The 26,342-nt window shown below is 55.6% G+C and overlaps 1 protein-coding gene across 2 annotated transcripts; it reads right to left on the bottom strand.

Moving 5' to 3' along the window:
- Positions 1 to 4,265: 4,265 nt before the first annotated feature.
- On the bottom strand, positions 4,266 to 26,178 carry OCRL (OCRL inositol polyphosphate-5-phosphatase). Of its 2 annotated transcripts, none has more exons than XM_021547803.3 (24): positions 26,123 to 26,178; positions 25,952 to 26,031; positions 25,452 to 25,531; positions 24,563 to 24,601; positions 24,027 to 24,137; positions 23,872 to 23,955; positions 23,456 to 23,576; positions 23,215 to 23,376; positions 22,237 to 22,338; positions 21,693 to 21,807; positions 19,819 to 19,935; positions 19,493 to 19,683; positions 18,030 to 18,141; positions 16,465 to 16,574; positions 15,407 to 15,542; positions 14,125 to 14,235; positions 13,663 to 13,828; positions 13,154 to 13,389; positions 9,715 to 9,738; positions 7,438 to 7,557; positions 7,111 to 7,195; positions 6,519 to 6,646; positions 5,832 to 5,943; positions 4,266 to 5,729 (listed from the first exon to the last, which is right to left on the bottom strand). In XM_021547803.3, the coding sequence occupies exons 1-24, from the start codon at positions 26,153 to 26,155 to the stop codon at positions 5,605 to 5,607; spliced, it is 2,700 nt and encodes an 899-aa protein (XP_021403478.2). In that variant the 5' UTR covers positions 26,156 to 26,178; the 3' UTR covers positions 4,266 to 5,604. The 2 variants fall into 2 exon arrangements, with proteins under 2 accessions (XP_021403478.2, XP_021403480.2); XM_021547805.2 differs by having other exon boundaries at positions 24,027 to 24,134.
- Positions 26,179 to 26,342: the final 164 nt, after the last annotated feature.

Here is a 26,342-nt window from a genome sequence, read left to right as displayed (position 1 = left end):
GGCCGCCCCGCGCCGGCTCCTGGTCCCGCTGCTGCTGCTGCTGCTGCTGCTCGGGCTCGTCCTGGCCGCCCCCGGTGAGAGCGGAACACCCGCGGGGACCCCACGCCGGCAGCGGGGGATGGAGGGAGGGAGCGAGGAGAGAGGGGACCGCGGGGACCGAGCCGGGGTGGCCGCGGGTTGGGGGGCGCCGGGAGCCGCTGCCGCTGGGCTGGGGAAAGACAAAGCGCTTTCTTTGGAGCCAAAACCCTCCCGGACCCCGTGCAGAGCGGGAGCGTCCGGAGCCGCGGTGACAGCCCCGGGCATGGCCGGGTCCCGCAACTGGAGCCACGCGGGGCACGGCCCCGGCCCCGGCTGCCGACCGACCCCGCGGGGGTTCGGGGACAGGAGCTGGGACCAAAGCATCCCCGCCAGACACCCGGGGAGCAGGAGCAGCACTCAGGGAGCAGAGCATCCCTCCAGGGGCTCCAGGGCCCCGGGGGAATGGGACCGCTGCTGGGAGCACCGGCGCCAGGCACGACGGGGATGCGGGAACCGGCCCGGGCTGAAGGGCTGAGGGTCCCGGCGGCACAGAGGAGGGGCTGGCCGTGGGGAGGGCTGGGCCGAAAGCAGAGGCTGAGCAGCCCCATGCCCCGCGGTGCGGCTGTGGCCGTGGCCACACGGATGGCCATGCTGGGCACAGGTGGCCGTGCCCGCCGGCGCAGGAAGCGCTCGGCAGCGACGGCTCTTGCTGGGAACAGTGCGGGAGAGCGGCCGGGCAGCCCCACGGTACCGCCGTCCTGTCCCGCGTGGGGGGACACGTGGCTAACGCTGTTGCTGATCTCCTCAGGGCCGCTGGGGAAGGCGCCGAACGGGAAGGATGCCCAGACCGGGCTCACCCGGAGGCTGGTGCGGCCGCGGGGAGCACGCCGTGGGACCGGCCCGCGGCCCGGGGGCTGGCGGAGGTCCCGGCGGCCCCGGCCCCGGCTCTCCCACAAGGGCCCCATGCCGTTCTGAGCCAGGTGAGATGCGGCGGGGAACGGGGATGCGGGGAGACGTGTGACGGTGCCACGAGGGAACTCGTACGTACTTGGGCTTGCTCTCGTTGCAGCGCTGCCACCAGCCTTCCACGGACACGGCTTCCATTGCTCGCGCCGCGTTCTCGCCCGATCTGCTCATCCTCCGGCCCTCCTGAGCCTGGGGTCCCCCCTCTGAGCCCTCGGCTGGCCCCACCTGCTCCCGGCGGCTGCCCCTGGAGGCCCCGGTGCCTTTCTGCCCCTCACCGCCTCGCAGGGCCGGCTGGATGGGGGCTGCCTGCAGAGGGGCCAGGGTAGCTACGATGCCCTGTCCCGGTGGGCACGGGACTGGCTCAGGCATCGGCCCGCTGGGACCACGGGCTTTGTGCACAGCACTTTGTCAGGCAGAGCAGCTTCTCCTCAGGGGTCTGTGTGCTCCCCCGGGGTCCTGCCCCAGCCCTGTCACCCCCACGCCATGGGGGAGCACGCAGCTTTTCCTGGGTCTATTTATTCCCATGATGCTCATCCCACACCCTGGGTGAGTTGCCCTCCCTTTTCCACTGGCAGACCCACCTTGTGGTGGAGTGGGGTGCCCACCCAGGACACACTGCTTCATGCCATGGGACAGTAGGAATGGGGGACACTGGGGTCTGTGTCAAGCTCTGCCATACACCAAAGGAGGGGCCCTGGCTCAGAGCTGGGCCCTGCTGATTGTCTCCTGTGTCTGTAAAGATTTATTCCATGTAAATACATCTTTATAATAAAGAGTTATGATTATTAACTCAGTAAATGCTGATTTCTGAAAGGGCAGGCAGGGGTTGCTCTCCTGCTGGTGGGGAGGGATCTCAGGTGCCTCCGCTGCCTCCTGGGGCTGTCTATAGGCACTGGGCTTCATGGCTGGGGCAAGGAGGGTGGGAAAACACAGGTCAGAGGGGCTTGGGAAATGGAGGAGGGGATGCTGGAAGGGCACAGGGATGCTGGTCCGCCTGGGCATCCCTGTCCCTCGTGTTCAGACACTGCTATCCCTGGCATCCCTGTTTCTGATGTCCCTGTCCCTGGTATCCCTGGCATTCCTCCCCTATGTGTCTCCACCCCATGGGGCTGGGTGTGAGCAGGACCCATATGGGGGGCAGGGGGGGTCAAGGCTCAGGGAACGGGGGGTCCCAGTGGGACCCTGCAGTGGGGAGGAGGAGTTGAGCCCTGCAAAGGGATGGGACCCCACGGGACAGGACACTTCCAGCCCTGGCTGCTAAGCTGGGAGAGGGGGTGCCCTGCGAGGCTTCACTGTTTGCAGGGAGCTGCCCACGTCCCGGGCGCGGGGCTGCGGGCAGGGGTCGGCAGTGCCGGCGGGGAGGGGGTTAAGGGGCTCTGGAGGAGCGGACGGGCTGCAGCTGCGGGCTGGGAGCGGGGCTGGGGAAGCGCCGGGACCCAGCTGGCCTCCATTAGCTCATCCGCCGGGACCGGGAGGGATGCGCTGCCCGGCCCCGCGCCAGCGCTCCGGCCGCGCCCGCCGCACGATCCGCCACCCGCGGGGCCCTGCGAGCCGCTGCTGCCCCACGTCCCCACCGCCACCGCCACCCGCCCTCACGGCCACCCCAGGAGTCACTGCCAGTGCCCCCACGACGGTCTGGGTGGGTGGGCGGGGGGTGCCTGCTCACCGCCCAGTCCTATCCTGGTCCCCGTACCCAGTTTTCCAAAGCCAGCAGCCACCCAGAGCTGGAGTGGGGCAGGACATGGTGCCCCAGCCACAGCCCCCTCCACCTCTGGGATGCTGGGTTATCGTTCCTCCATTGCCAGCTTACAGTACTGCTGCTACTGGTTTGAACTGGGAGGGCTCTCCCCCTGCACTTCAAACCACCTCTCAATGCCCGTGGTCTGCCTCCCCAGCTGCAGCACAGGCACCTTGCCCAAGAGATTCGGTGAGGTCCCTGCTCTGCAGGACTGGCAGTGGGGGGCCCAGCAGACCCCTGGAGCAACTGCTGTGGCCATGGCAGCAAGGCAGTGATGTCCCACATCCCCCAGGCATCGCCCCAAGTGCTTGGGCTGCAGCCAGGGGCTGCACAGCTGAGCCCTGACCCCAGCCCTCCTGCACCAGCCTGAAAGGAGGAGGCCAGGGAGGACCTCCTGGCTGGGCTGTGGCCAGCCTGGAAGGAGGAAAAGGCTTCTGGGCCTGGAGACCTAAGGAATCTCTGGCTCTTCCTGGCCTGGCTGGCTGCCCAAGGCAGGTGGGAGCCGCTGAGCTTGGCCGTGCTCATGCCTCCTGTGCCACGGCAGTGCCAGAGCTCCTGTACTGCAACAGGAGGTGGGGCAGAGTGGGCAGTGGGCACAGGGCAGTGCTGGGGACGTGGGCAGAAGGGCATGGGGCAGGTCCTGTGCAAGCAGGGTCTGTCCTGGCAGGGCAAGGATGGGGTCTGCCAGGTCCCAGCAGCTCACTGAGCAGGGAGAGAGGGGTGCTGGGGGCATGGGGAGATGGCTGAGCAGTCATAGGAGCCCTGAGGTCCCTGGGGATATCTGGCTGTCCACAGGGACCAGGGCACAGCTCACTGCCCACCTAGGGCTGGCAAGGGATGTTCAGTGTGGCTGTGGGACACCTCCAGCTCCTCCAGCACCACCACCTGGGTACCACCAGCATCCCTCAGTGCCCATGTTCATAGTGGGCTGATGCATGAGCGAGACCCTCAGAGCTGCACCCCAACAGCATCCAGGGTCCCTCATAAGGATCCCTGTGCCCTCCCGAGGAGGAGGATGGGCAGGCCCAGCTTTGTCCCATCTCCAGGGAGCATCAGAGCTTCCCTCTCGCTCCGGCATTTCCGCCGGCAGTGGCAGGAATGCGGTGGCCGCGGGAACAATGCCGGCACCTAGCGCTGCTCAGCTCCGTGACAGCTCGGGAGCAGCTGCCCAGGCACAGCCCTGCTCCCAAGGAGCCGGCAGGAAGCAGATGGAGATGACACCGGCCGCCATTTCCTGCGGCAGGACGTGAGGGCTTTCTCCACCATGGCTTCCCTTGCTGGCCCAGCAGGGCCTTGGGCACCACTGCTTGGGGCTGCCAAAGCCGTGTGCCACACACGGGCACCAGCACCCTGCTGCCCCCGGCCGGACCCAGTGCCATCTCCACCACTGTGGGACGGGCACTGGGCTGCAGTGCCAGCACATCAAGGGTGCACCCAGGAGCTCATCCAGCAGGAACCAGCGGCATGGGACCCTCTGCCACTGTCCCCAGCTGTGCCCAGCCCTCAGCTGCCCCCAGAGCGAACCTGGAGCTCCAGGCAGGGCTCTGTGACAGTGCAGAACTCTATGAGGGACGGCAGGCGTGCCCTGCACAGCCCCCAGGCCTTGCACAATGGAGGTTTATTTGGAATGAACGGTTTCCCAATAAATTATGTAATTTAAAAATTTTAAGGATAAGAAAAAGGCAGAAGGGAGGGGAGCCTGCAGCAGCTCAGCCAGTGCATGGGGACCGCAGGGCCACACGACACTCTGGGCTAAGCCCAGGCACTGGCGGGGGCTCTGTGACCACAGCCCCCTCCCCTTGGCTTTGGCCTCCCTCACCTGAGGCCATGTGGCCCCACAGGCCTCTTAGTGTTTCAGTGGGACAGGCCACTCTTGCATCCTCCGTCACCAGCCCCAGGGCTGTCCCCTCAGCCAGCTGAGTGTGACCCTTGCAATGCAGCCCCCCCCGGCTGCTCCTCTGGCCCCCAAGGAGCATTTGTGGCTCCTTTCACTCCCCCAAAACCTGCACCCTCTGCTAGCACCTCAGGAGGAGAGAATGGACTCCATCTAGTGGCACCGGGTGCCCCAGCCTGTCCTACCCACACACTGTCGGCTGGGCTATAGGGACAGCGGTGCCATCCTGCTCACAGTCCCATCCTGACGCACAGGACAGCCCAGGAGGAGCAGAGGGCACCTCATGGCTCTGCCTGACCCTGGTCACTGCGAGCCACCCACCTTCCTGTGTCCTCGGGGGAAGCTGGGGCAGGGAATGGAGAGGAAGGTGAGGGCAGAGTGGGGGGTGCAGGGACAGACTTGTGTGCCGTGGCCCTGAGTCCTGCGAAGGAGGGAGAGGGGAAAGGCCATGCCGAAGGGGAGAGGCCGAATGTCCAAACAACCTTCCTGGGTCAGCACGGTCCAAAGCACAGTGATGGCATCAGGGCTGGCACAGCTGTGTGGCAGAGGGTGGCACACGTCCCACAGCAGTCTGGGGTGGTGTACACATCAGCACACGTACCTGGCACTGGAGGGATGCAGTGTGCCATGGCCTACAAGAGCACCAGCTATCCCCACCCTTCTCTACAGCAGCTCTTGGGAGATGGGGGTGACACAGAGAGAAGCATGACCTGGGGAACTGGTGGTACTGCCATGGGATGATGGGTGCTGGCACAGTGCTCGGGTATCGACAGATCCACCTGGCTCCCACGGGGAAGCCGGAGGCTCCGGAGGTGGATGGCAGTGCAATGAGCGTGCAGGTCCTCTGCAGCTGGGGTATGGCGCGGCGAGGAGGGGGAACGTCCCTTCCGACTGTAAACACGGCACTTGGAGAGCTTCGAGCCTTTACCCCTCAGAGCTGGCAGAGGCCCGGCTGGGGCGCGGGCCCGGCTTTGGCACACGGCACGAGTCACTCTTCGTCCCCGGTGAGCAGGAAGCTGTAGAGGAAGTTGATGGCACGCTGGCGGTCCTGCTGGGTCTGCCTGGCCATCAAGTTGGGTGGAGGGCGCAGGAGGAGGCTGGAGAACAGGGCGGCTGTGGAGGCAGGTAAGATCACTCACTGGTGAGGAACAAAGACCTCGGGAGGTGCAGGAAGAGGCCGGGATGGAGCGAGGGCTGCAGAGGAACAACACTCACCGATCATGGTGGCACTGACGTTGTTGTCCTCCGAGTACCTGAGCAGCTCCCGCAGGAAGGACATTAGGTACCGAAACACGTTGCGGTGGCAGCTCGGCAGCTGAACGATCACCTGCAAGGAAATGGTGTCAGGAAGCTCTCCTAGCTCCCACTGCTGCAGCCTGGGCATGTGTGGCACTCCAGGCTCCACAGCAACTTACCTTACCCACAGCCGCAGCCCGCTACTGATGGCACCTATGGGCTGTGGCTCCTGGTGACACTGCTTCAAGGAAAGCTGTGTCACCAGGAAAAAGTCCCCAGTGCCCTGTGGCTGCTTCCTGCATAGTTTCCAGTCGGATCCCAGCTCTCACTGCCCCGAAACCTCCCCCTCTGCTCAGGGACATGCTTGACCTGGCCTGCTGCCCCGCCAGCTGTCAAGAGCCATGCACAGCCCTCCACGAAGGACAGGAATTGTAGCTCTGAGCAGTGCTCAAGACCTCAGGACCAGGGGTGGCTCACCCCTCCCTGCTCCCCATGTGCTCAGGGTGAGACAGGGCTCACTTGGGGTCTCTCTGGAAGAGCTGCCTGTTCCCCCAGAGCCACTGCCAGTCCCCAGGCAGGGAGCAGGCCCAGAGGCATGGCACAGCCCACGGCAGCAGGAGCTGCCCTGAGCCAGCAGCAGCCCCACAGGTCAGCACAGCCCCGCACCTGTCGGCACAGCCGGCTGCTGTGGGACCCCTCCAGGCACCGCTGGTACAGCTCATAGCAGATCACAGGCTCTGGCAGAGCTTCCAGGAAGATGAGGAGAGCTTCAGCCACAGAGTGATTACTGCCCGCTGGAGTGCTGGGAATCAAGGGTCATGCTGAGCAGAGAGATCCCCCCCCTCCCCAGATGCTCATCTCGCAGGAGGTCACACAAGTTCCCTGCGTAACTTCTCCTCCTCCTTTTCCTCCATTGACCCCATCCATGAAAAACACTACACTGCATTTCCCACTCTCTGGCTGCACAGGAGCTGCCTGCTCCACTAGCCCCTTCTCCAGACCCTGCTCTTCAGTATCCCAGCTCCTGCACTTGGCACAGCCCTGTAGAAGCTTCCAGAGCCCCTGGCTTCTTGGGCCAGCACAGGTTCAACTTTGAGAGAGCTTGTGAGGGGACCAGCACAGGTTCAACTTTGACAGAGGTTGTGGGGGACCAAGAGGAGCCCATCCCTGCCAGGAGCCCTGCCAGATAAAGGTGACAGACAAGCTCTCCCGAGAGTGAACTCTCCCAGCAGAGCTGAGATGCATCAGGGAAGGATACGGATTGTCTCGGGAATGCTGGTGTCCAGGCAATCAATGATCTGCTCCAGCTCTTCCTGCATGCCTGGAGTCTGGAACAGGTCCTCCTGTCAAAAACAGCACAGGGATGGTGTAAGACACCTTCCCCACAAAGGCTGAGGCACATGGTGACTGATGGCAAGTCCCAGTGAATGGTGAACCCCGGGACCCCAGCCAGTGCCTTGAGCACAGGGAAAAACCTTGCCCCGTAAACACCAAACTGGAGCTGATCTCCAGGTGTGTGTGAGGAACCAGGTCACCACGGGAGCTCCAGTGTGGCAGAGGCACGCTCCCTCACCCTCCCTCTCACCTGGTGGAGGGCATGCTTGAATAGGTGGTCCACCAAGAGCCAGATCTCCTTTGGCACCTGCAGTGGCACCTCACTTGCTTCCTGGCTGTCCAGGGAGCCCATCTGCAGGACGGATTTCTCCTGGGGAGAAAGCACACAAGGGCTCAGGGTAACCTCAGCCCTTTCTGCCTGAGGCCCTTAGTCCCTGGTAGGGAAAGCTGGGAGAGGGGAAGCAGCAGGACTCTGGGGTGCTCTTAGCCCTGACTCACTTTCACAGCACCAGCCATTGCCCCACAGGTCCTGGCTCCTCTCCCCTCTGCTGCCCCATGGAGCAACCTGCCTGCTCTCTCCAACAGCCCCCTCAGACCCCCAGGAAGTGGCTCTGGCTGCCCACGGTGCCCTGGCCCCATCCCAGCTCCCACCCTGCAGCCAACAGAGGCTGGGACCCCCAAATCCTTGTGCTGGGGGAGCTGCCACGCTGGGGAGCCCAGCCCCATCCCCACTGATCCCACACCTTCCCTGACTCCGGGGTGCTCTCAGGGCTCTGCAACTCCCCTGATTCCTGGAGTGTCTTCCTTGATTTTCCCAAGGAGAGCTCTCACTGAGTACAGGCCACCACTGTCACAGTTCCTGCTTACTCCTGTGGAGCAGCTGACGAGCTCCATGGCTTAGATGTCTCCATCACACCATGCTTTAACTGGATCCGTGTTCTTGGCTTGATTTTACTCTCACTTCACGATCATTCACGTTCCTGTGACCTCCAAGGAGGAAGCCCAGCACTCCCAAAGCACCCAGAAACCAGCACAAGCAGGAACACAACCCTGCCACCAGCAGAGGAGTCCAGAAGCCACACAGAAAGCACCTCACTCCAGCTGGGCCAACAACTGCCATGGCTGTCCCTGCAGCACACACAGCCACTGACAGCAGCCAGGGCGGCTTCCCTGCTGTGCCCACAGACATCCCCGGCTGACACAAGCCCTGGTGGCATGGGCAATAGCCCCACTTGCCACACAGCACTGCACAGCTCTGCCCTGCACAGCACCAGGTCTGACCCTGCCAATAGATAAGGAGTCATAGCTGCATGGCTGCCTCGCTCAGCCATATGCACTGCAAGGTCGGGAAGCAGCGTGTCAGGCAAGAGCATTACAAAATTCCTCTAAGAGGGAAAGGGGGAGAGCTGTAGACCCTCTCCCAGGGCTGTGGACACTCTTCCTGGGCTGAGGCTCTTCTACAGAAACCCCCTGTGCCAGGGCAGCCCTTGGCATGACTGGGAGAGCAGTGGAGATCCCATAGAGGAGATCCCAGGTATTCAGAGAAGAGGAGAAGGCTCGAGGCGCCTCGGGGCAGAGAAGGAAGAGGAGGAGGAGGAGGAGGAGGAGGAGCAGGGGAGGAGGCGGCTGCGCTTGGCCGGGCCCCGAGCGCCCTCTCCTGCCGCCTGTGAGGAAGGGAGGTACCGCCACGTCCTTCTCACGGGAAGATGCTCCCAAAAAATCCAAATTCCTCCCTTCTCCTCCGCCAGGAGGGAGTCTGTGAGCTTCACGTGGTTAAACACCCGAGCTCGATCCCCTCTTGGAGAGGGGACATTCCTTCCCTCTTCTGTTGTACTCTGCCACTGTGCTGACAGCCCAGAGAGGAACGGCTCCCTCAGACTGGGAAGCTGGTGCAGAGGCAGAGCAGGGAGAGGATGAACACCCCCAGCATCTCCCACCTGCTCTCCCAAGGAAGTTTTCCTTGCTTGGCTCCAGCACCGAGCACGGGTGCCAAGGGAAGCAGCAATCCCGCTCGGGCATCGTGGCCATCAGAGGCAGCAGCCCCAGCTCCACTGCTTGGGGAGGCACAGAAACATCCAGCTCCTGCACAAGGCCCTTCCCCGGCCTCCACAGGGACACAATCAGATGCAAGGAACAAAAGACCCGAGTTTCCCACTCCAGCCCTCTTCTCACAGGTCTGAGAGGTTCCTGTGGTGAACCCCTCCTTATGGTCAGAGGTATGTCAAAGGCTGCCAATCTTTTTTGGGAATATCCAGCATAGCTGTCAGGATCAGGAGAGTAATTTTTCCCCCCCTCAAAGCAAATTTAGTGAGCTTTAACATCGCAGTTGGGCTTGGCTCTGGGGTCACTGTGTGCTTCTCCATGCTCTCATCCAGCCCACAGCTGTGCTAAGAAGCTTTGCTGGCAGCCATGTCCCCTCTGTGCTCCCCTCCCCTTCCCTCTGCCACAGAAAATACGGGAAAAGCTCTCATTCTTTACAGACACACGACTGAGAAGCAGACTGCCACACAGCAATTGCTTGTGTTACCTTTTCTAAGAAGCTGTCTTCTTCCTGAGAGCAGCAGGAAAGAGAGGAGAGGAAAAAGTGTGGTTAAGAGGGAGAAAGCACTCTTGGATTATCTCTTGTGATTAAGCAGAAGCCTAATTTGCATTACAAGAACCCATTGAACACCAGGTCCTTCACACTTTTTGCTGACACGGCCCGAAGTTAAACCTGTGGCGAGAGATTTGCCTGCCAATTAACAACAATCCTGCTCATATGATGCACAGCCTCGTCAGGATTTCTGGAAAGCTCTCCAAGGGGCTTAGACAGCACTGTTCACTGGCCAAAAGCCAGGACATGGGCAGGTGAGATGTGTCTGCCAGAAAGGAGTTCCCTGGTCAGAATCACTGTCCCTGTGTTATTTCAGCCATCTTCCCTTGTGACCAGGCTAGAGATAAAATATTCCCTGGGCTAAATCTGTGTTTCTGAGTGTGTGGCAGCTGTGGAGCTCACAGGGCCCCTAAGCAGCTTTCGGTAGGGTCAGGGAAATGAGGGTTTGTTCTCAAAACCGGCTGCTGCTGCTGCTGCAGCCTAAGAGCATTAGCATAGCCCAGAGAGGAGTGTACCAAGCCCTCAGCATCCCCAGAGAGCCATCCCTGTACAGCCAGGGCTGGCTGGACACTGCTTGTGGGTCTGCAGGAGGAAATGGAAGCAGGCTGTCCATGCCAAATCTTGGCAGATCGACCCTTCAGGGTGGGAACAGCCCCAGTGCATTCCCAGGCTGAGCTTGGAGCAGCTGCAGCTCCCATGGCACAGGGACACCAGGAGGAAAGAGCATCTCAGGGTCCCCTGTGGCCTCTGCAGTGCCTGCTTCCTCTGGAGCCTCCCTGAGTTCTCACAGAGCCACAACAGACTGTCCTCTTCCTGAGAACAGCTTGCTCTGAACAGGAGCTGGCACAGGTTTCTCTCCTGAGGCACAGGGGGAGGGACACAGTCACAGGTTTGGGAGGGCAGACAGCCACCTGCACGTTTTGTAAAGGGTGAGTCATCTCCACCTCACCCCACAACCTGAGCCTGGCTGCTCACCTCTCCACAGAACCACAGAGTGGTTTGGGCTGGGAGGGACCTTAAAGATCATCTCATTCTGCTCCCCTGCCATGGGCAGGGACACCTTCCACTATCCCAGGATGCTCCAAGCACTTCCAACACAGCCTTGGACACTGCCAGGGATCAGACAGCTCTGAGCAAACTGTGCCAGGGCCTCCCAACCCTTACAGGGAACAATTTCTCCCTAATGTTGAGCCTTCAGCACGATCTGCTCCACAAGACTCACCTGTTCCTGACAGGGGTTCTTCAAGAGGCTTTTAAAACCCAAAGGATGCCAGGAAAAAAACCAGGACGAGACACTAATAATGAAATCCCAAAGGAGAGGTGCTCAAGGGACAGCAGCCATGTCGCTGTCTGCCTCCTGGGAGAACCAGGAGAGCCACTGCCAGACAAACTGCCACCTACACGGTGCTACCTGCACCCACCTACTGGAGATCCAGTCACCTCAGCCCCTCAGTGACTGCATCTCCAGACCTCTCTCCACTGAAAATGACAAAGTCTAGCCAGGCTGAGGAAAATGCTGGAGGCAGTGAAGGATGAGCCTATGCAAGTGCAGAAGGTTCTTAACACACAGACACTGCCAGCCTCACACAGCTGAGCAGCACCAAAACCCAAGGAACTGCACCCAAATGTTTCAGCTTGCAGGGCAGGCAGCACCAGCACCACTGATCCAGGCAGTAAGTGCTCAGCTTGGGCTGACTGCAAGGATTTCTCAGCTCAATGGTAAAATCAGAACAAAAAAACTTAAAATTTCCCCCATGTCCATAAGGAGAGCTGTGTCCCTGCTGCAGACACTGGAGCAGGTGCTCCTTGCTGATTGTTTGGCCTGCTTTATTTCTAGATGTTTCACTGAGTAACAGGAGAAGGAAATCTATACATGAAAGGAGAAGAAGTCTCAATGGACTCTTCTTACAAATCTAACAGTGTGTGTCTGTGAGAGCAGAGCCAAGAGTCTGGGCCCAAATTTCTCTCTATCAAGCAAGAAGTTGGTGCTGAGCTGGAAAAAGCACGTGGAAAAGCAACCAAGGCCAGTGAAATGTTCCAGACCCACTTCTAAAACAAGACTGACTATAACCAAATCTTCAGAAATGTGAGGAACCTGAAGCCTGGATCAGTTGCTTTGACCTGAAGAAGCAAACAATCTATCTTGCCACCTGCATCCTGCCTAGCCTGAATAGTGTGTTAAAAAGGCAAAATTCTCCTATAAAATGGACTTCTCTGTATACTGGACTTGTGAGAAAAGTAAATATCTACAATAAAAGATGGGAACTGGAAGAGGCAGGGAGAGGCACTGGACAACTGCTAAAAGGATAAGAAAATGTGGAAACAATGGGAGTGGAGGCTGGCAAATCTACAGAGGTGAAAAAGCAGCAGCTTACTGGACAAAAAACCCCATATGTAAGGGTGAGACTGTGAGATAGGAGAGGAGAGGAAAGGTATCACATGGCAGAGAGACTCAAACAATGGGGCTGAGCTTTCTAGTGGACAGAAAGAAAGGACTCTCCTGGCTGAACAAGAATAGGGACATGAACTGGCACTCGGGAGCTGCTGCACCTCACTGGAACATGGCCAGGTAAGGCAGTAAGGAGAGATGAATGAAACAAGCCTGAAAATCAGAATTACATCCCCAAAATGGGACAACCCGAGAAACAGCTGAGAGTAGCCAAAAAACAAGAGGTGACTAGGGCGCCACTGCACCCTCTCTCATGTACACAATGAGCTGTGGGAGGAGGAATACTGATGCTGGGGGCTGGCATAGGGTGGGGAGAGAACAGTTTGCTGCACCACAGACAGATCTCTCCCTGATGAGCTACCTCTCACCCGAGGCATTATCTCTCACTGTGTGGTTGGTGTGGGAGGAAATGGCCAGCGAGGCTGCACCATTGCTCATTTGCTGTGTCCTTCAGCACCCCACACCCACAACACAGACTTTCCTTCAGTCCTCCTGCTTCTGCTTGCTCCTTCCCCTGAGCAGTGGGAATGTATCCAGAAGGAAAAGGCCTCTGAGGCACTCACCGTAGCAGAAGAGGCCCACATACCTTGGATGAGAGGACCCTAATCACATCTCTTATGACACCGCAGTGCCACCCAGCTGAGCCTGCCAGCACCAGTAACACCAACATGAGGTGCTAGGATCACTTTTTTGTCCCATCAAACAATATTCAGAGCCCACACAGAAAAAAGAGATAAAATACAGGCTGTCAAAAGCCATTGGCTGTGGTAGACAGGAAGAATAAAAGAGCACCTAAAGCTCTGTGAAGTCACTCAGCTCAGAGGCAGCACAGACAACCCAACCTGCAGGTACTGCTCCTGATTTGGGATCAATCAGAAGGGAAATCAGGCTTCTCTGGGTTAGAAGAGCTGCTTCAGAACTCACCAGGTCTATGAGCTTGGTGACTGGAACTTCTCGGATGGGTCGCTTCATCCGGCACAAGGCCTCGAGCGAGGTGCCAAAGCAGCTGGGCAGGTAGGTGCCACTGATGGTCAGGAAATAATCCTTCCCTCGGTCCAGGTGCAGGACAAGAATATCCTCAATTTTATCCTCGCCGGAGTTCAGGAGGGTGACGGAGTCCTTGCTGACATACACGTCCAGGGAGATCTCCGTGCTCTCATCTGCAACACACTGGAGCTCTCAAGAACACACAGACACTCTTCAAAAGTGTCTGTGAAAGGCTTTTCTTAAATAGGCTTTCACAGATACTAAAGAAAGACTTTTCTTTAAATTGACTCCAAAAGGGATGATGAGGACAAACATACAGTAGCAGGGACAAAGGCCACACAGAAAAGACAAACAGACAGGACTGATGGCAAGGAAGGTAGGACACAGGAAATACAGGAAGGACTGAATGGAGATGGGATGGGGACGGTCTACAGCACTACACTCACCTGGCTCCAGGTAACCTTCACAAGGCTCGGCCCGAAGCCATGGCTTGCAGTAGTGTCTGTCATTGAGCTTTGGGATGAAGGAGAAGTGACAGGTGACCTGCCCATTATTGGTAATCTGGAACTTCTGTTTCTGCAGCTGACGGAATTTCACGTTCTCAAACTCAAACTGCAGAGCAAAAAGAAATCAAGTGATATTAGTGGCCAGGATATGACCCATGGCCAGCCCCCCACAGACTCTGCAGTGGCCCCTCAAGGCTGAGAGGAGCCCACCTAATGCAGAATTCCTCACAGAAGTCCTGCCATGAAGCCAATACAACATGTCCTCACTAACCCAATTCCTGATCATAAGATAAAGGATAGAGTTCTATTTTCTATAATCCAGTTCATTGAAACAAAGTCTTTGAAAGAAGTTCTGGCACTGCTGTGTTTGGGCAGTGACAGTGATCCCAGTTTCATCCTCACCTCTCTCCTGCTCAGCTCCAGTGAAGGAAGGAAGTCATTCTCCATCCTGTCCATGATACGAACAATGTCTTCAAACAGCTTCCGATACTTCTGCTCATCCACAACCTTCACCTGTGGGAGACAAAAAACACTCAACGAAACTTCTGACTGGCTTTCACAGGAACTCTCTTGATCATGAGCAAACTGCAGAAGTGAATTATTTCTCTAAGCACTTGCTTCTGTAGCTGCAAGGCTGAGTTCACACACACGTGTGCAGTCCCAAGCTGTGTCTGCAGCTCTACACAGATTTCACCCCTGCAGGAGTTACCAGGTGTTACTGGGCACTGGTCACACAACTGGATCACTGGAGGCAACCTCTGTGAGACAGCATTGGCATGCTGCAGCATTTCTCATGATTCTCCAGAGGGAAAGGAGAAAGGCTTTTTTTTAAATAGACTCAGCCTATTATACTCAGTGCAAGTGAGGCACACATGAGGTGCCATGTCTGGTTTGGGGCTCCCCAGTACAAGAGAGACATGGGGCCCCTGGAGTGGGGCCAGCAAAAACTACAGAGATGCTGAAGTGCCTGGAGCATCTCCCTTACAGGGAAAGACTGAGGGAGCTGGGGCTGTTCACCCTCAAGAGGAGACAGAGCTGAGAGGGGTTCTCAGCCCTGTCTGTTCCTGTCTGCAGGGAGAGCTCAGAGCAGGGCCCAGGCTCTGCTCTGTGGGGCCCAGCAATGGAACAGGAGGAATGGGCAGGAACTGATCCCAAGAAGTTTCACCTGAACACAAGGAAGAGCTTCTTCACTGTGTGGATGAGAGAGCACTGAAATGGTTTTCCCAGAGAGGCTGCGAAATCTCCCTCAGTGGAGAGTCCAGAACTGCCTGGACACAATCCTGTGCCATGTGCTCTGTGATGGCCCTGCTGGAGCAGGGAGATGGGACCCAACAACCCACTGTGGTCCCTTCCAACCTGACCCATTCTGTGACCTGAGCCACCCAGGGAGCAGGAGGCAGCAAAAAACACCCAGGTTTGAACCGGATGACACATCTGAGGCAGCACAGGTACAGCTGGGTCCAGGCTGCTGCTGTGTCTCCATGTGGAGCAGGGAACAGTGGGACTCACCCATTCCAGTGCTGCCAGATGCAGCACACCCACAGCAGGCATGCCTCATCTGGGTTCATCTGTCCTCTTGCAACAGCCTCAGCAGATGTGCCCTGACTCCATCACTGCCTCCCACAGTAATGCCTGGAATGCCTGGCAGTGCTGGGATCCTGCCCCAACAAACACACGAACCTACCCCGATGCAGAACAGGGCACTGACAGGCTTGTGGTCACTGGTCTTGAGCTCCATGTGCCCGCAGTACCGGAGCTGACTGACGTTCCCTCCTCTCCAAAGGATCCGATCACACCACGCTGGCACACGGCACTTCCCACTACAAAGAAAAACAGGTTACCAAGGGAATCCAACAATCCTGTCCAAGCTGTTCCTCTGTGCAACAAGGCAGTTCCCTCCACCCATATCATCACAGCAGTGACAGGATGAACTCCTATCACTTACCCCAACTTGAATTCTGTTATTTCTTCTGCTCTCTCCCCCTTTCCCAATACAGCGGATAAAATTCCCATCCTTTCCAGTACCAGCAAACAAAATAACCCTCAGTCGAGCCCATTTCCACAGCCTGAACCATGTGTGCTGTGACCCAATCTGCATGACTTGTGCTGCCAGACCTTTCTGCCCACAGTCCAACCCATCGCTTATTGTTTCCGCTATGGAAAGTCTACTCAGTGATTATTATTATGTTGTGAAGCCTGAATCCTGGGTTATCCTTCTTCAGCTTAACTACTGTGATGATTCATAAACATGCCAAGTCAAATTCAATCACTACATGGTCTGAAAGTCCTTCTTAGGAGTTTCTCCCTTCGGAGCAGCCCCTGCAGCAGATGCAGCCATGTCTGTGGGAGGCACCAAGCAGGAACCACAATTGTTATCACAGTGCAGCCACCCTGTGGGTGTGCAAGTCAGGGGACAGGGTGACTCAGAGAGCCTGTTTCCTTAGCTCTACGATTCCTTTTTTATACTGTTTGCCTGTCCCTGGTAATAGAAAAAGCCCCCAGTGCAGAGTGACCTGAGCTCACACTTCACCTGCCTTCATCCAGTGGGATCAGCAGCTACAGAGGTTTGAGGGATGTGCCTGGTCAACGTACACAGGGGCTGCTTATTGCAGAAAGCAGGAAAAAAGGGAAGGCCAAACTAACACTGACAGGTATGCACAGTTCTAAGCAGCAGGAAATCACGTTTTGTGAGAAAATGCAGTTTATGTCATAGGTAAATACACCCAGCTGCAGCCAATGTACCTGGAGTCCCAGCGATCTGTTTTAGAGTCATATTTATACGTGGGGATGAAGTTAATATCTCCCTCCATGAAATCTGCAAATGCTTTCTTCTGAGTGCGCTGAATATTCAGCTAAAGCAGAAAAGAAAGCTTTAAAAAAAAAAAAAAAACAAACCAAACCCAAAAACCCCTCCCTTACCACAGCAGTGTTAGAGAGCAGATCTACAGGCAGAGCAACCATGGCCTGTGGCCATTCTGTGCGATTCACAGACACCCCCAAACTGCCTCTCAGACCTCACACCTTTAACACACAAGGGAAATATTTTCCAAACAGACCGAGTACAAATTGGCATGGTACTGCTCACCTGACCATGCAGGCAGCATCAAGCAAGAGTTAAGGGAAATATTAATTACTAAACGCTTTCATCAGTTTTCAGGCTTAAGATTGCCATCATTAGTCATTCCCCAACAATAATTTTAGCAAGAGCCTCCAGGATTGCACTTGCCTGACAACATGACACCACCCTCCTTTGCTCCTTGCCTCTTCTGCAAAACCTCCTGGATGTTTTCCTCAGTAAGACCTAAGCTACAGCTGTTTCCTGAACAAAGCTTTGTAGTACAGCAAAAAAATGAGATACAGAGTACAATCAGCCAAATTTACTGTTAAACTGTGTCAGAGGTGATACTGCACCACTGCTGTTTATATTTCCTGAGTGCAACCCTTCACCTGAAGGGCACCTGCCACCAGCTTCCGTGTGCTGCAGGGAAGGGCCGAGCAGGGAAGGCGACAGCACAGAATTCAGGTCAAACTGGCTGAGCAGATTTGGACTCCAAATCAATACCTCTTTCACAACACTGATCACAGCAGCTTTTGCTGTTGTTACAAATCTCTGTGTTCAGCTTGTAGTTTGTATTTAAGAGAGAACTCCTGCACTGAGACTCAGACACACATAGTGACTGCCTGAGTTACCCAGTTACCCCAGGATGGACAATCTGGTTTTAGGGGGATGTTGCAACCAGCACACCCAGAGCTCTGTCAGAGTCCAGTGTTTGTGTCTGTGTCCAGACCCTTACTGCAGTTTGCCATGGAATTATGTAGGTTGGAAAAATCCTCCAAAACCATTGAGTCCAACAGTTCCTCCAGCACTGTCAAGGCCCCAACTAACCTATGTCCCCACGTGCCACCTCTACATGTCTGTTAAATCCCTCCAGGAATGGGGACATCACTGCCATGGGCAGTCTGTGCCATTGCTAGAGAGCATTTTCCATTAAAAAATATTTCCCTAATATCCAGCCCGAAGCTCTCCTGGCACAACTTGAGGCCATTTCCTCTTGTCCTGCCAGTTGTTACCTGGGAGAAGAGACCAACCCTGACCCAGCTGCACTGTTCTCTAGGGAGTTGCAGAGAGTGAGAAGGTCCCCCTGAGCCTTCTTTTCTCCAGGCTGAGCCCCCCCAGCTGCTCCTCATCAGATTTGTGCTCCAGCCCCTTCCCCAGCTCCATGGCTGCCAGCTCCTCCCTAGCAGAGGCACGTTCCAATCCAAGATGACCTCCCAGGGATGGGGAGAATGTGAGTAAATTCACTGACCTGGTCGTAAGTCAGCAGCTTCTGAAGTTCATTCTTGCTGATGAGATTCTTCACTTCACTGGCATCCAGCAGACACAGCCTGTAGTTCAGGTCTCCCAGCCAGATAACAACGCTGCAAACAAAGATACACAAACAATCATGGAATGGTCTGGTCTGGAAATGAGCTTAAACCTCATCTTGTTCCAGCCCCCTGCCATGGGCAGGGACACTTTTCACTATCCCAGGTTGCTCCAAGCCCTGTCCAACCTGGCCTGTAAGAATTCCAGGAATGGAGCAGACACAGCTTCTCTGGGCAGCCTGTGCCTGGGCCTCAGCACCCTCACAGGGAAGAACTCTGGGAGCAGATCAGCAGTCAACAGCTCCCCTTTTGAAACCACATTAAAGCTGAGAAATGTGGAAGACAAAAAGGATACATTAAAGACTGAGTCCAACAGCAGAAATTTCTAGTGACAACAGATGCTACAGGACTAAATCCATCTCCTTTGGAATTCCCCAAAGACTGAAAACTTGGTTTAGTAGGAGATAATGCATTTGTCTCAGTGTGAAAAAAGCCAGAGGAACAGCACTGACTCTAATGAAGCAAGACCAGTGTTCACACAAAATCCAGCTGGTGTTGAGGCTCTTCTCATGTTAAGAAGAGGGTCATGGTGGAGGCTCATTAAGTGGAGCCAGGCTCTCAGCCAGCAGGACAGGTGAGGCATCTGTATCTTCAGGGTTATCCCTCATGTGACACCCTGCTTTTACCTGTTGGTTTTTCACTGCCTTTCCTTCAACCAGAGCAGGCCACCTACTGAGCCAAGACCACCTGATGCACCATTTCAAGGAGCAGAATTAGGTTCCTGGAGTTTACACCCTTCTGGATATTGTTTCCCATCCCTGCTATCAGCCAACCTCACCAGCACCTGCTCCCACCCTGCTCCTCTCCAGGTCTACAGCCTTCTTGCTATCAGCAGCTGAAGAAACACTTATGGGACTCACTCTTTACTCCATAAAGGTTTAATTTAAAGATTAAAATTTAAACCTCTTGCTAGTACCAAAGCTCTTCCTGTTTATAGTCAAACCTCAACATTTCCATTAGTGGATTATCAAGGATAATCTAATATTTGAAGTTTTTTTTCTGTACTAATCCACTCTACATTTTTTGGTTTTTAAACGGTTTAAGCATTCATTACAGAAGTACCAACCATTTGTATTCTGTTTAGGTACCAACCATTTGTATTCTGTTTAGGCCTGCTGGAAAGGAAGTTATACACAAATCCAAGGACAGGGACACTGGGAACAGGGTGCACGAGGCACTGCAACAAGGAGGTGACCAGTTTGTCTGCAGGAACTGCAGCACACCACAGCCCTTGGGATGTCAAATTATTTTATTAAGCCAGAAAACTTAACTGCACCAACAGGAGGTTTGATGCAGATCTGACTTGGGATACTCAACACCACTGCCAAGGGGGGGGACAACTCACTCGTGCTTCATGATGTTGAGCTCAGACAGGCAGTCTGAGCTGGGGATCAGGAAGCTCATCCGGGCACAGATGTCCTTGTAGTCCTGGTTTCGGCGCTCAAAGTCCTCCACGTGGGCAGCCAGGTGGGAGTTGACGACACAGAAGGTGGTGTTGTGGAACATGAACCTGATGGCCACGCCACCCTTGTTGCCCTAGGGACAGGAGGGACCAGTGGGGTTGGAGCAGGTGGCAAGTGAGGGGACTGGGATGGCACAGGTGAACCAAACCAGCCTGTGCCACTTTTTGCATGGATACAGGGAAGCAACAAGCTGGCCTTGGTGACTCACCATCTTTCCCATGACTCCTGTGCCCACAGACTCTGTCACAACCTCTCTGATATTGCTCAGATGATCCTTCTTAGCAAATATGAGCAACATCATCCCAACCAGGCGGACCATTTGCACCTGCAAAAATAAACAGGATCCTGAATTCCCAGAGAGGCAGTGGGACACACAGTTCTGATCTGCTCTGCCTGATGCTCTGCTGCTCTGGCTCTCCCTCTTCCTCATGTTCTCTACTCAATCCCTAATTGCAACAACAGAACCCAAAGGGTCTCCTGTCCACAGCAGGTTCTCCTGTCCACAAGGTTCTTGGGGTCCACCTGTCACTCCCCAGGAGCTGTAAGCAGTGCTGAGCCCACTGCATTCCCTACTCTGGTTCCTCCCTACAACAGGGTGGGCAAAGATAAACTGAATGAATGCCCAGCAAGTTTGTGACTCAGGTCTCAGCCCTTGCTGTGCTCTAAGCAGCACAAGCAGAGAAGGCGGCAGGTGCAGTGGGAGTCAGAGCCCACCTGGGCATACTGTGGGCTCCAGTGCAGAGGGGAATGGACAGAGATGTTCCTATTTCCCTGAGGCAGACGTGCCTGAGGCATGGGGCAGCAAAAGGCATCTCTGAGCTACACAGACTGACTCATTCTCAGGAAATACTCATTCCCTGAAGCCAAGGGTCTCTCTGGATCTGAGCAGATATCTGCTTCCACAGAGCTCAGCCCACAGAGGCTAACACCATTCTCATGTGCCCTGTCCCAATGGGGACCTCAGGTCTTCTGCTGATCTTTTAGGTGTGCTAAGCCAACACTGCCCAGTCTGTGACCTTCCTGCACCTCCAAAAGTGGTATCACCCCTCTGAAACAGTGCCATCACCACTCTGAAACAGTGACAAGGCCTCACCTGCTTGAGCACAGTCTGCATGCTCACCTCCATGCACAGAAACATTCACATGTGTTGGGATTAAGCCTATGGAGTGAGGAAAGAAGCTGAGAGCAGAGAATTTGGCTGCAAGAGCCCAGCACCCAGTCTGCTCTGCAGGAGCAGAATTTGCAAGTGACCACAAGCCTTATCTACAGCTTCAGCCACTTCCTCCTCCTGCAGCCATATCCTGTGTTCTCCCTTTCACTAAGGTGGGAGAAATTCACCCGAAACTAAAGAGAAGCAAAGGGAGGAGAGGGAGCAGGAGCCTCTCTGCAGTTTGAGCCCTGACTCCTGGCTCTTCTTGATAGGTCTCAGTTCAGCAAGACACTCTATTCCCTGCTTCATTTCCTGTAACACCTGCTCAGAGCAAACAGTATGGGGTGTGACAGCAAACACACAAGCTAACGAAGAAAGGGAAACCCATTTGTGTATTCAGAACTTGTCCCTGCAGCAGAAAGGTTTGTCACAGCAGAGATAAAACCAATGTCTTGCTCGAAACCAGCCAGAACAAAGTCCTGCTGCCACAGCTGAAGCAATTCTGACTCAAGGCAGCAGCATCTGGAAGACTTCACTTCATAAATCATCTCATTCCTTTGGGGAAAAGCTATTCATTTAATTTACCAGCTCAGGACACACTTGGCTTCTATAGTACAAGATGTGAAAGTAATATAGGTAGAGAATTTGAACCTGCTGCTTCCCTTACACTCACCTCCTATTTGATAAAGGTATTGTAGTCCCCACCTTTATAAATGTCTACTTCAAAGCACAGTATTTCCTGCAACTGTGGTGCAGAAACAGACTCTCCAGATTGAACTTGACACATGCCCACGCATGCACATGCCCAGTACCCCCCTTGGTTTCTCCAAGCCTTGCTCCTTGAATAGGGAGGAAAAGGGCAGCCCTTTTCCTTTTTCCTTCCCATCATGCCAGCTCCATGACAAGCCCCCATACCACTGAGCAGAACTCACTTTCTTGTATTTGGCCTTAGGGTGCAGGGACCTCTCCACAGCAGACAGCCACTCCTGCTCCTTTGTAGAATCCAAGTAGAAAAAAGCCTCCGTGCTGAGGTCCAGCTCCTGGAACCTGGAAACCCAAGAGCTTAGCACCTCCAGCCTTCCTGCACATCCCCCTCTTCCTACAGAAATGTGAAACCTCCAGCAACAGCCCTTGGAGGAACAGCTCCTTATGGCCACTTGCTAAATAAAGCAGTAGAATTCCCCCATAGTGCCTTTGAGATCCTACCCCAAACCCCCCAGCAGCCCTTTCCCTGAGAAACACCACTTTAGACAGAGGACAACGAGTGAGCTCTGCAGATAAACTCTGTATTTCCAGCTCTTCAGGAAAATCTATTATGTCATGCTAGCTTTGTACAACCTGATCCTCTGCCTCATCCAATAGCTTTTTGCCCTCAGACGGCCCCTGTGTGCCACAGCTCAGCTCTGTGCAGCCTCTGAGAGCACAACAGGAACCTAAACCCAAGCCAGTCCTCCTGGAGCCCCTGCAGCTGCTCACCCGATGCAGTAGAAATCCGGGGGCTCCATGTCATACGCCAGCCATGGGGTCAAGTAGCTGTCAGGAGACTGCCCATTCACATTCCAGGTTCCCACAAAGAACCTACAACACAAAAGCAGCTGAGCTGTTAGAAACACCATGAAAATCACAGCAGCACAACAGTGTTCTGGCTGGAAGCACACACTGTGAACTGTCCCTACAGGGGGCAATGACTGCCATGGGGGAACTGAAAGTCACAGAATCACTGAGGTCGGAAAAGACCTCCAGGATCACTGAGTCCAACCTGTGCCCAATCCCCACCTTGTCACCCAGCCCAGAGCACGGAGTGCCACATGCAGGCATTCCTTAGGCACCTCCAGAGATGGGGACTCTTCCCTGTGCAACCCCTTCCAATGCCTGACCACCCCTTCCATGAAGAAATTCCTCCTGGTGTCCAACCTGAACCTTTCCTGCAGCAGTTTGAGGCCATTTTCTTTTGTACTCTCCCTTGCTCCCTGGGAGCAGAGCCCAACCCCCCGGCTGCCCCCTCCTGTCAGGGAGCTGGGGAGAGCCAGAAGGTCCCCCTGAGCCTCCTCTTCTCCAGGCTGAGGCTTCCCTGATCCCTCAGTCACTCCTTCAAAATTCTCCCAGGCTTGGCTCACTCCCAGTGACAGTCCCCTGAGTAAGGCATTCCACCAGCAAACATCTGGCTCTTTGAACATCATGTCACGAGGGGCAACACCATGACACTATGGTGGGACCTCAGTCTTCACTCTTTCTGCCCACCTGCCCCAGCCCTACCAAGGCTCACAATATCTGACACACACAGAGAGAAGACAAAGGGAGCAGCTGTCCCATGGACATGAGACTTTTGGGCTGTACCATCCTCACTGGCCACTTGAGCTGCAACCCCTCACCAGCTACCAGGGTCCAATCCTGGGTGAGATCCAAGCTCACAGGAGAGATCCTGCAGCTCTGTCCTTCCCTCCCAGGTCTCACCTGAAGTTGTGCAGGTTGATGTAGGCCTTCTCCCTCTTGGCCAGCACATGTTTGATGAGCCCCTCTCTCTGCCCCGACTGTGTGCTGGGCAAAAAGATCTTGCGCATCGTGTTGGTCACCTTGGGCTGGTCTCTGGATGTGCCTTCTCTCTCCCGGTGAAATCTAGGAAGGAAGCAAGAGCAGCACTAGAACTAGTTCTGCTGTCTAGGAAGAAAAGTAAAAAAGGGAACAGATCCCTTACTGCTTATTCTGAGGGACAGGAGGAGGTGGGGGTTCCCGTCGAGATCCCGTCTGGTGGTTTTGCATGTTTCTTTTCTCTTCTAGGCTCAGAGTGTTGAAGTCATCCTCAAACCCCAGAGCTCCTGTAATGAAAAATCCAAGAAAAACACCCTGAGAAACAATCTGAAACAGCTCAGATCAAGAAGGAAAAAATGTAACCAAAAAACCAAACGAGAGTAGGAATACATCAACTGTGTGACCCTGGAAATGGGAGAAAGGGGCACTAACCACAAGGCAAGGCAGGAAGCTCAACATACACAAACCAAGGGTGAAAATAGCACTCAGGAAGGAATTAACAGACAAGGAAGCATGGCCAGACCCAGATCCCACCCTTGGCACCCCAGAACTGCACAGGCCCCGGAGCAAAGTCAACTGTACCTGGAGATAGACCTGTAAGGCTCTTCTCCACCTGATGCCAAATGGCTGAGTCCTTAGGTTCAGGAAGAGATGCTTTCAGGTGGGCTGGAAAAAATCCATCCCTGTCAGTCACTGCTGGCAGAGGATTTCACATGCACAGGGGAGACTCTGCTCACCTTCCTGTATGCTCTGCACTTCTGACAGGAATCCCAAGCAGCGCTCCTCGTCAGGGATCTCAAAGAGCCGCTCCGGCGCCTCGTCACCCTGGATCCGGACCTTGCAGCCTGCTTCAAACACACTCACTGAGTCAGCCCAGGCTGCCTCAGAGCCCCCAGGCTTCCCACCCAGCTTCCAGGTGTTGTTTGTTTTGGAAACCTGCACCTCCCTGCACTTCTGAGGTCCCCCCACACTGCTTGGGATATCCCCAGCACATTATCCTGGCTTTAGGAATCCTCCCTACTGCAATTTTGAAAACAAGAGCTCTAAAAGCAGGAAAATAACTGCAAACATTTTGACCATTTGCATTTCAAACCTTGTCTGTCATGACAAGCCAGTGTCTCACAGAGCCAGATGACAATGTCAGAGGGAAAACAATCCCTGTTTGAGCAGAGGACAAACACAGAGCCTGGGGGAAGACTGGAAGGCAAAACAAGCACCAGTGGCTGTTCCATGACAGGACCTTTAGCTGCACCACTACCCTTATGAAACTTACTGTTTGTAGCTATATCAATCAGCAGAGTTTCTTCTGCCTCTAGAAAAGAGAAAAACATGATCAGTAGAGCTGACGCTGGATGCTGCAGTAATTGAAGACTCATATAATTACACTGCCTGCTGCCAGCCATGAGAGAGTCCTAACAGGAACAAAGAGCTCTAATTTACATCTGTACATTCCTAACGGTTCTGGCAGAGAGAACCTGGACAGTCACCTCCCAGCAGGGAGATTCCCACCACACAGTTCTCATACATCTGGCTGGTTTTTCCCCATCAGTGCAGCTACTTCAGGAAAGACCAACTTGACAAGGAACTTCAGAGCTTCTCTACAGAGCAAAATCAGGGGCAGAACATCCTGAACTGCACACAAGGGAATGAGTAAATTCAGGAAAAAGGACTTTTACTCCTTACAAAGATTTGCCCCAGGACCACTTGCTGCTATTTAAGTTCTTCCAAAACAAGGCCTAAAGCCCTTCCTCATTCAGCACGTGGGATGCTGAGAGCTTGGTAGACCTTAGGAAGTTTAGATGTAAACATGCAGGATAAAGCAACAGCTCCCAACTCTCGGCAGAGCAGAGAAGTCTGAGAGACCGACACCAGCAGACAGCAAATTCCAGACCCTGAAACCAGATGCTGCATGTGTTGGCTCTGTGTGATGCCAAGCACACCACGCACTGGAGCCAGCCAAGTTCCTCACAAGTTCATGCTGACATGGAATGACAACCTGCTTGAATGAGGAACAAGGGGATGCCATAAAATGTGACTTGCTGCTTCACAGAGAAAGGATTCAATCCGCTGTGGCTCGGGAGACAGGTCAGGAAACACCATTAAATTTAAGGTTTGTGGATCAACAGCAGGGGATTCTCGACCTTCCCCCCAGCAGTCAGTACCTTGCACACACTTAAAACGGCTGTTGATGGGAATATAATCCGGATCAGAGTTTTCTTTCTCCTGGGAGCGAATAACCACCCTGCAGACAGAAGGAAGGCTTGTAAAAACCCGGCAGGAACGCACACAAACAGGAGCTGTGTGTACAGAGACACAACGTTTGATTTTTATCGCTAAGCTTCTGGGGCAGGAGTTGAAAAAGGCAACGAAGGTGAGATCGTGCAGGACGCGGATACCCCGGGGGAGAAGGAAGAGCTGCTGAACTCTCGCTGCCACGGGGCAGGTCCAACACCGGGCTGGCAGCGGCTCTGGTTACCGGGGGAGCATCGGGGAGCCGGGAAGGCACCTCCGGAGCGCCGGTCCCGCGGGGTGAGGGGACCGGCCGGGGGAGCACGCAGGGATGCCGAGAGTCACGGCTGTGGCAGCTGGGCGCGGAACCGAGCCCCGCCGCGGCGGCACCGAGCGAGGCGAGCCGGGCCCCGCCGCGCTCGCACTCACTCACCCGTAGCGGCCGGCCCGCCGCTCCAGGCCGAGCACGCACGGCTCCCGCCGCCCGGCCCGCACCTCCGCACCAGCAACGCTCTTGGCCGCAGTTAAGAAAACCTCCGGTCACCGGCCTGCCCCGCCCCACCGCGGCCCCCCGCCCGCCCGGCCCGCCGCGCGCGGTGGATACGAGCAGGCCGCGGCCCGCGGCGCGCGCCTCCATGGCAGCGCTCGCCCTCCGCCGGCTCCGCGCTGCGCACGGCCGCGGAGCGCCGCGCCGCCCGCCGCCGCGCCCCCTGCTGGCGGGAGGTCCCGCCGCCCGCGCCCGTGACCGGGAGTGCGCCGGGGGCGGGCGGACTTGTGGATCTGCCGGGCTCCCCCTGGATGTCCCACACCTCGCTTCCCACCGC

Source organism: Lonchura striata, chromosome 14 (assembly GCF_046129695.1).
Source record: "Lonchura striata isolate bLonStr1 chromosome 14, bLonStr1.mat, whole genome shotgun sequence".
Taxonomy (NCBI): domain Eukaryota; kingdom Metazoa; phylum Chordata; class Aves; order Passeriformes; family Estrildidae; genus Lonchura; species Lonchura striata.
Note: the sequence above shows the minus strand (reverse complement) of the source record. Positions and strands in the feature narration are given on the sequence as shown.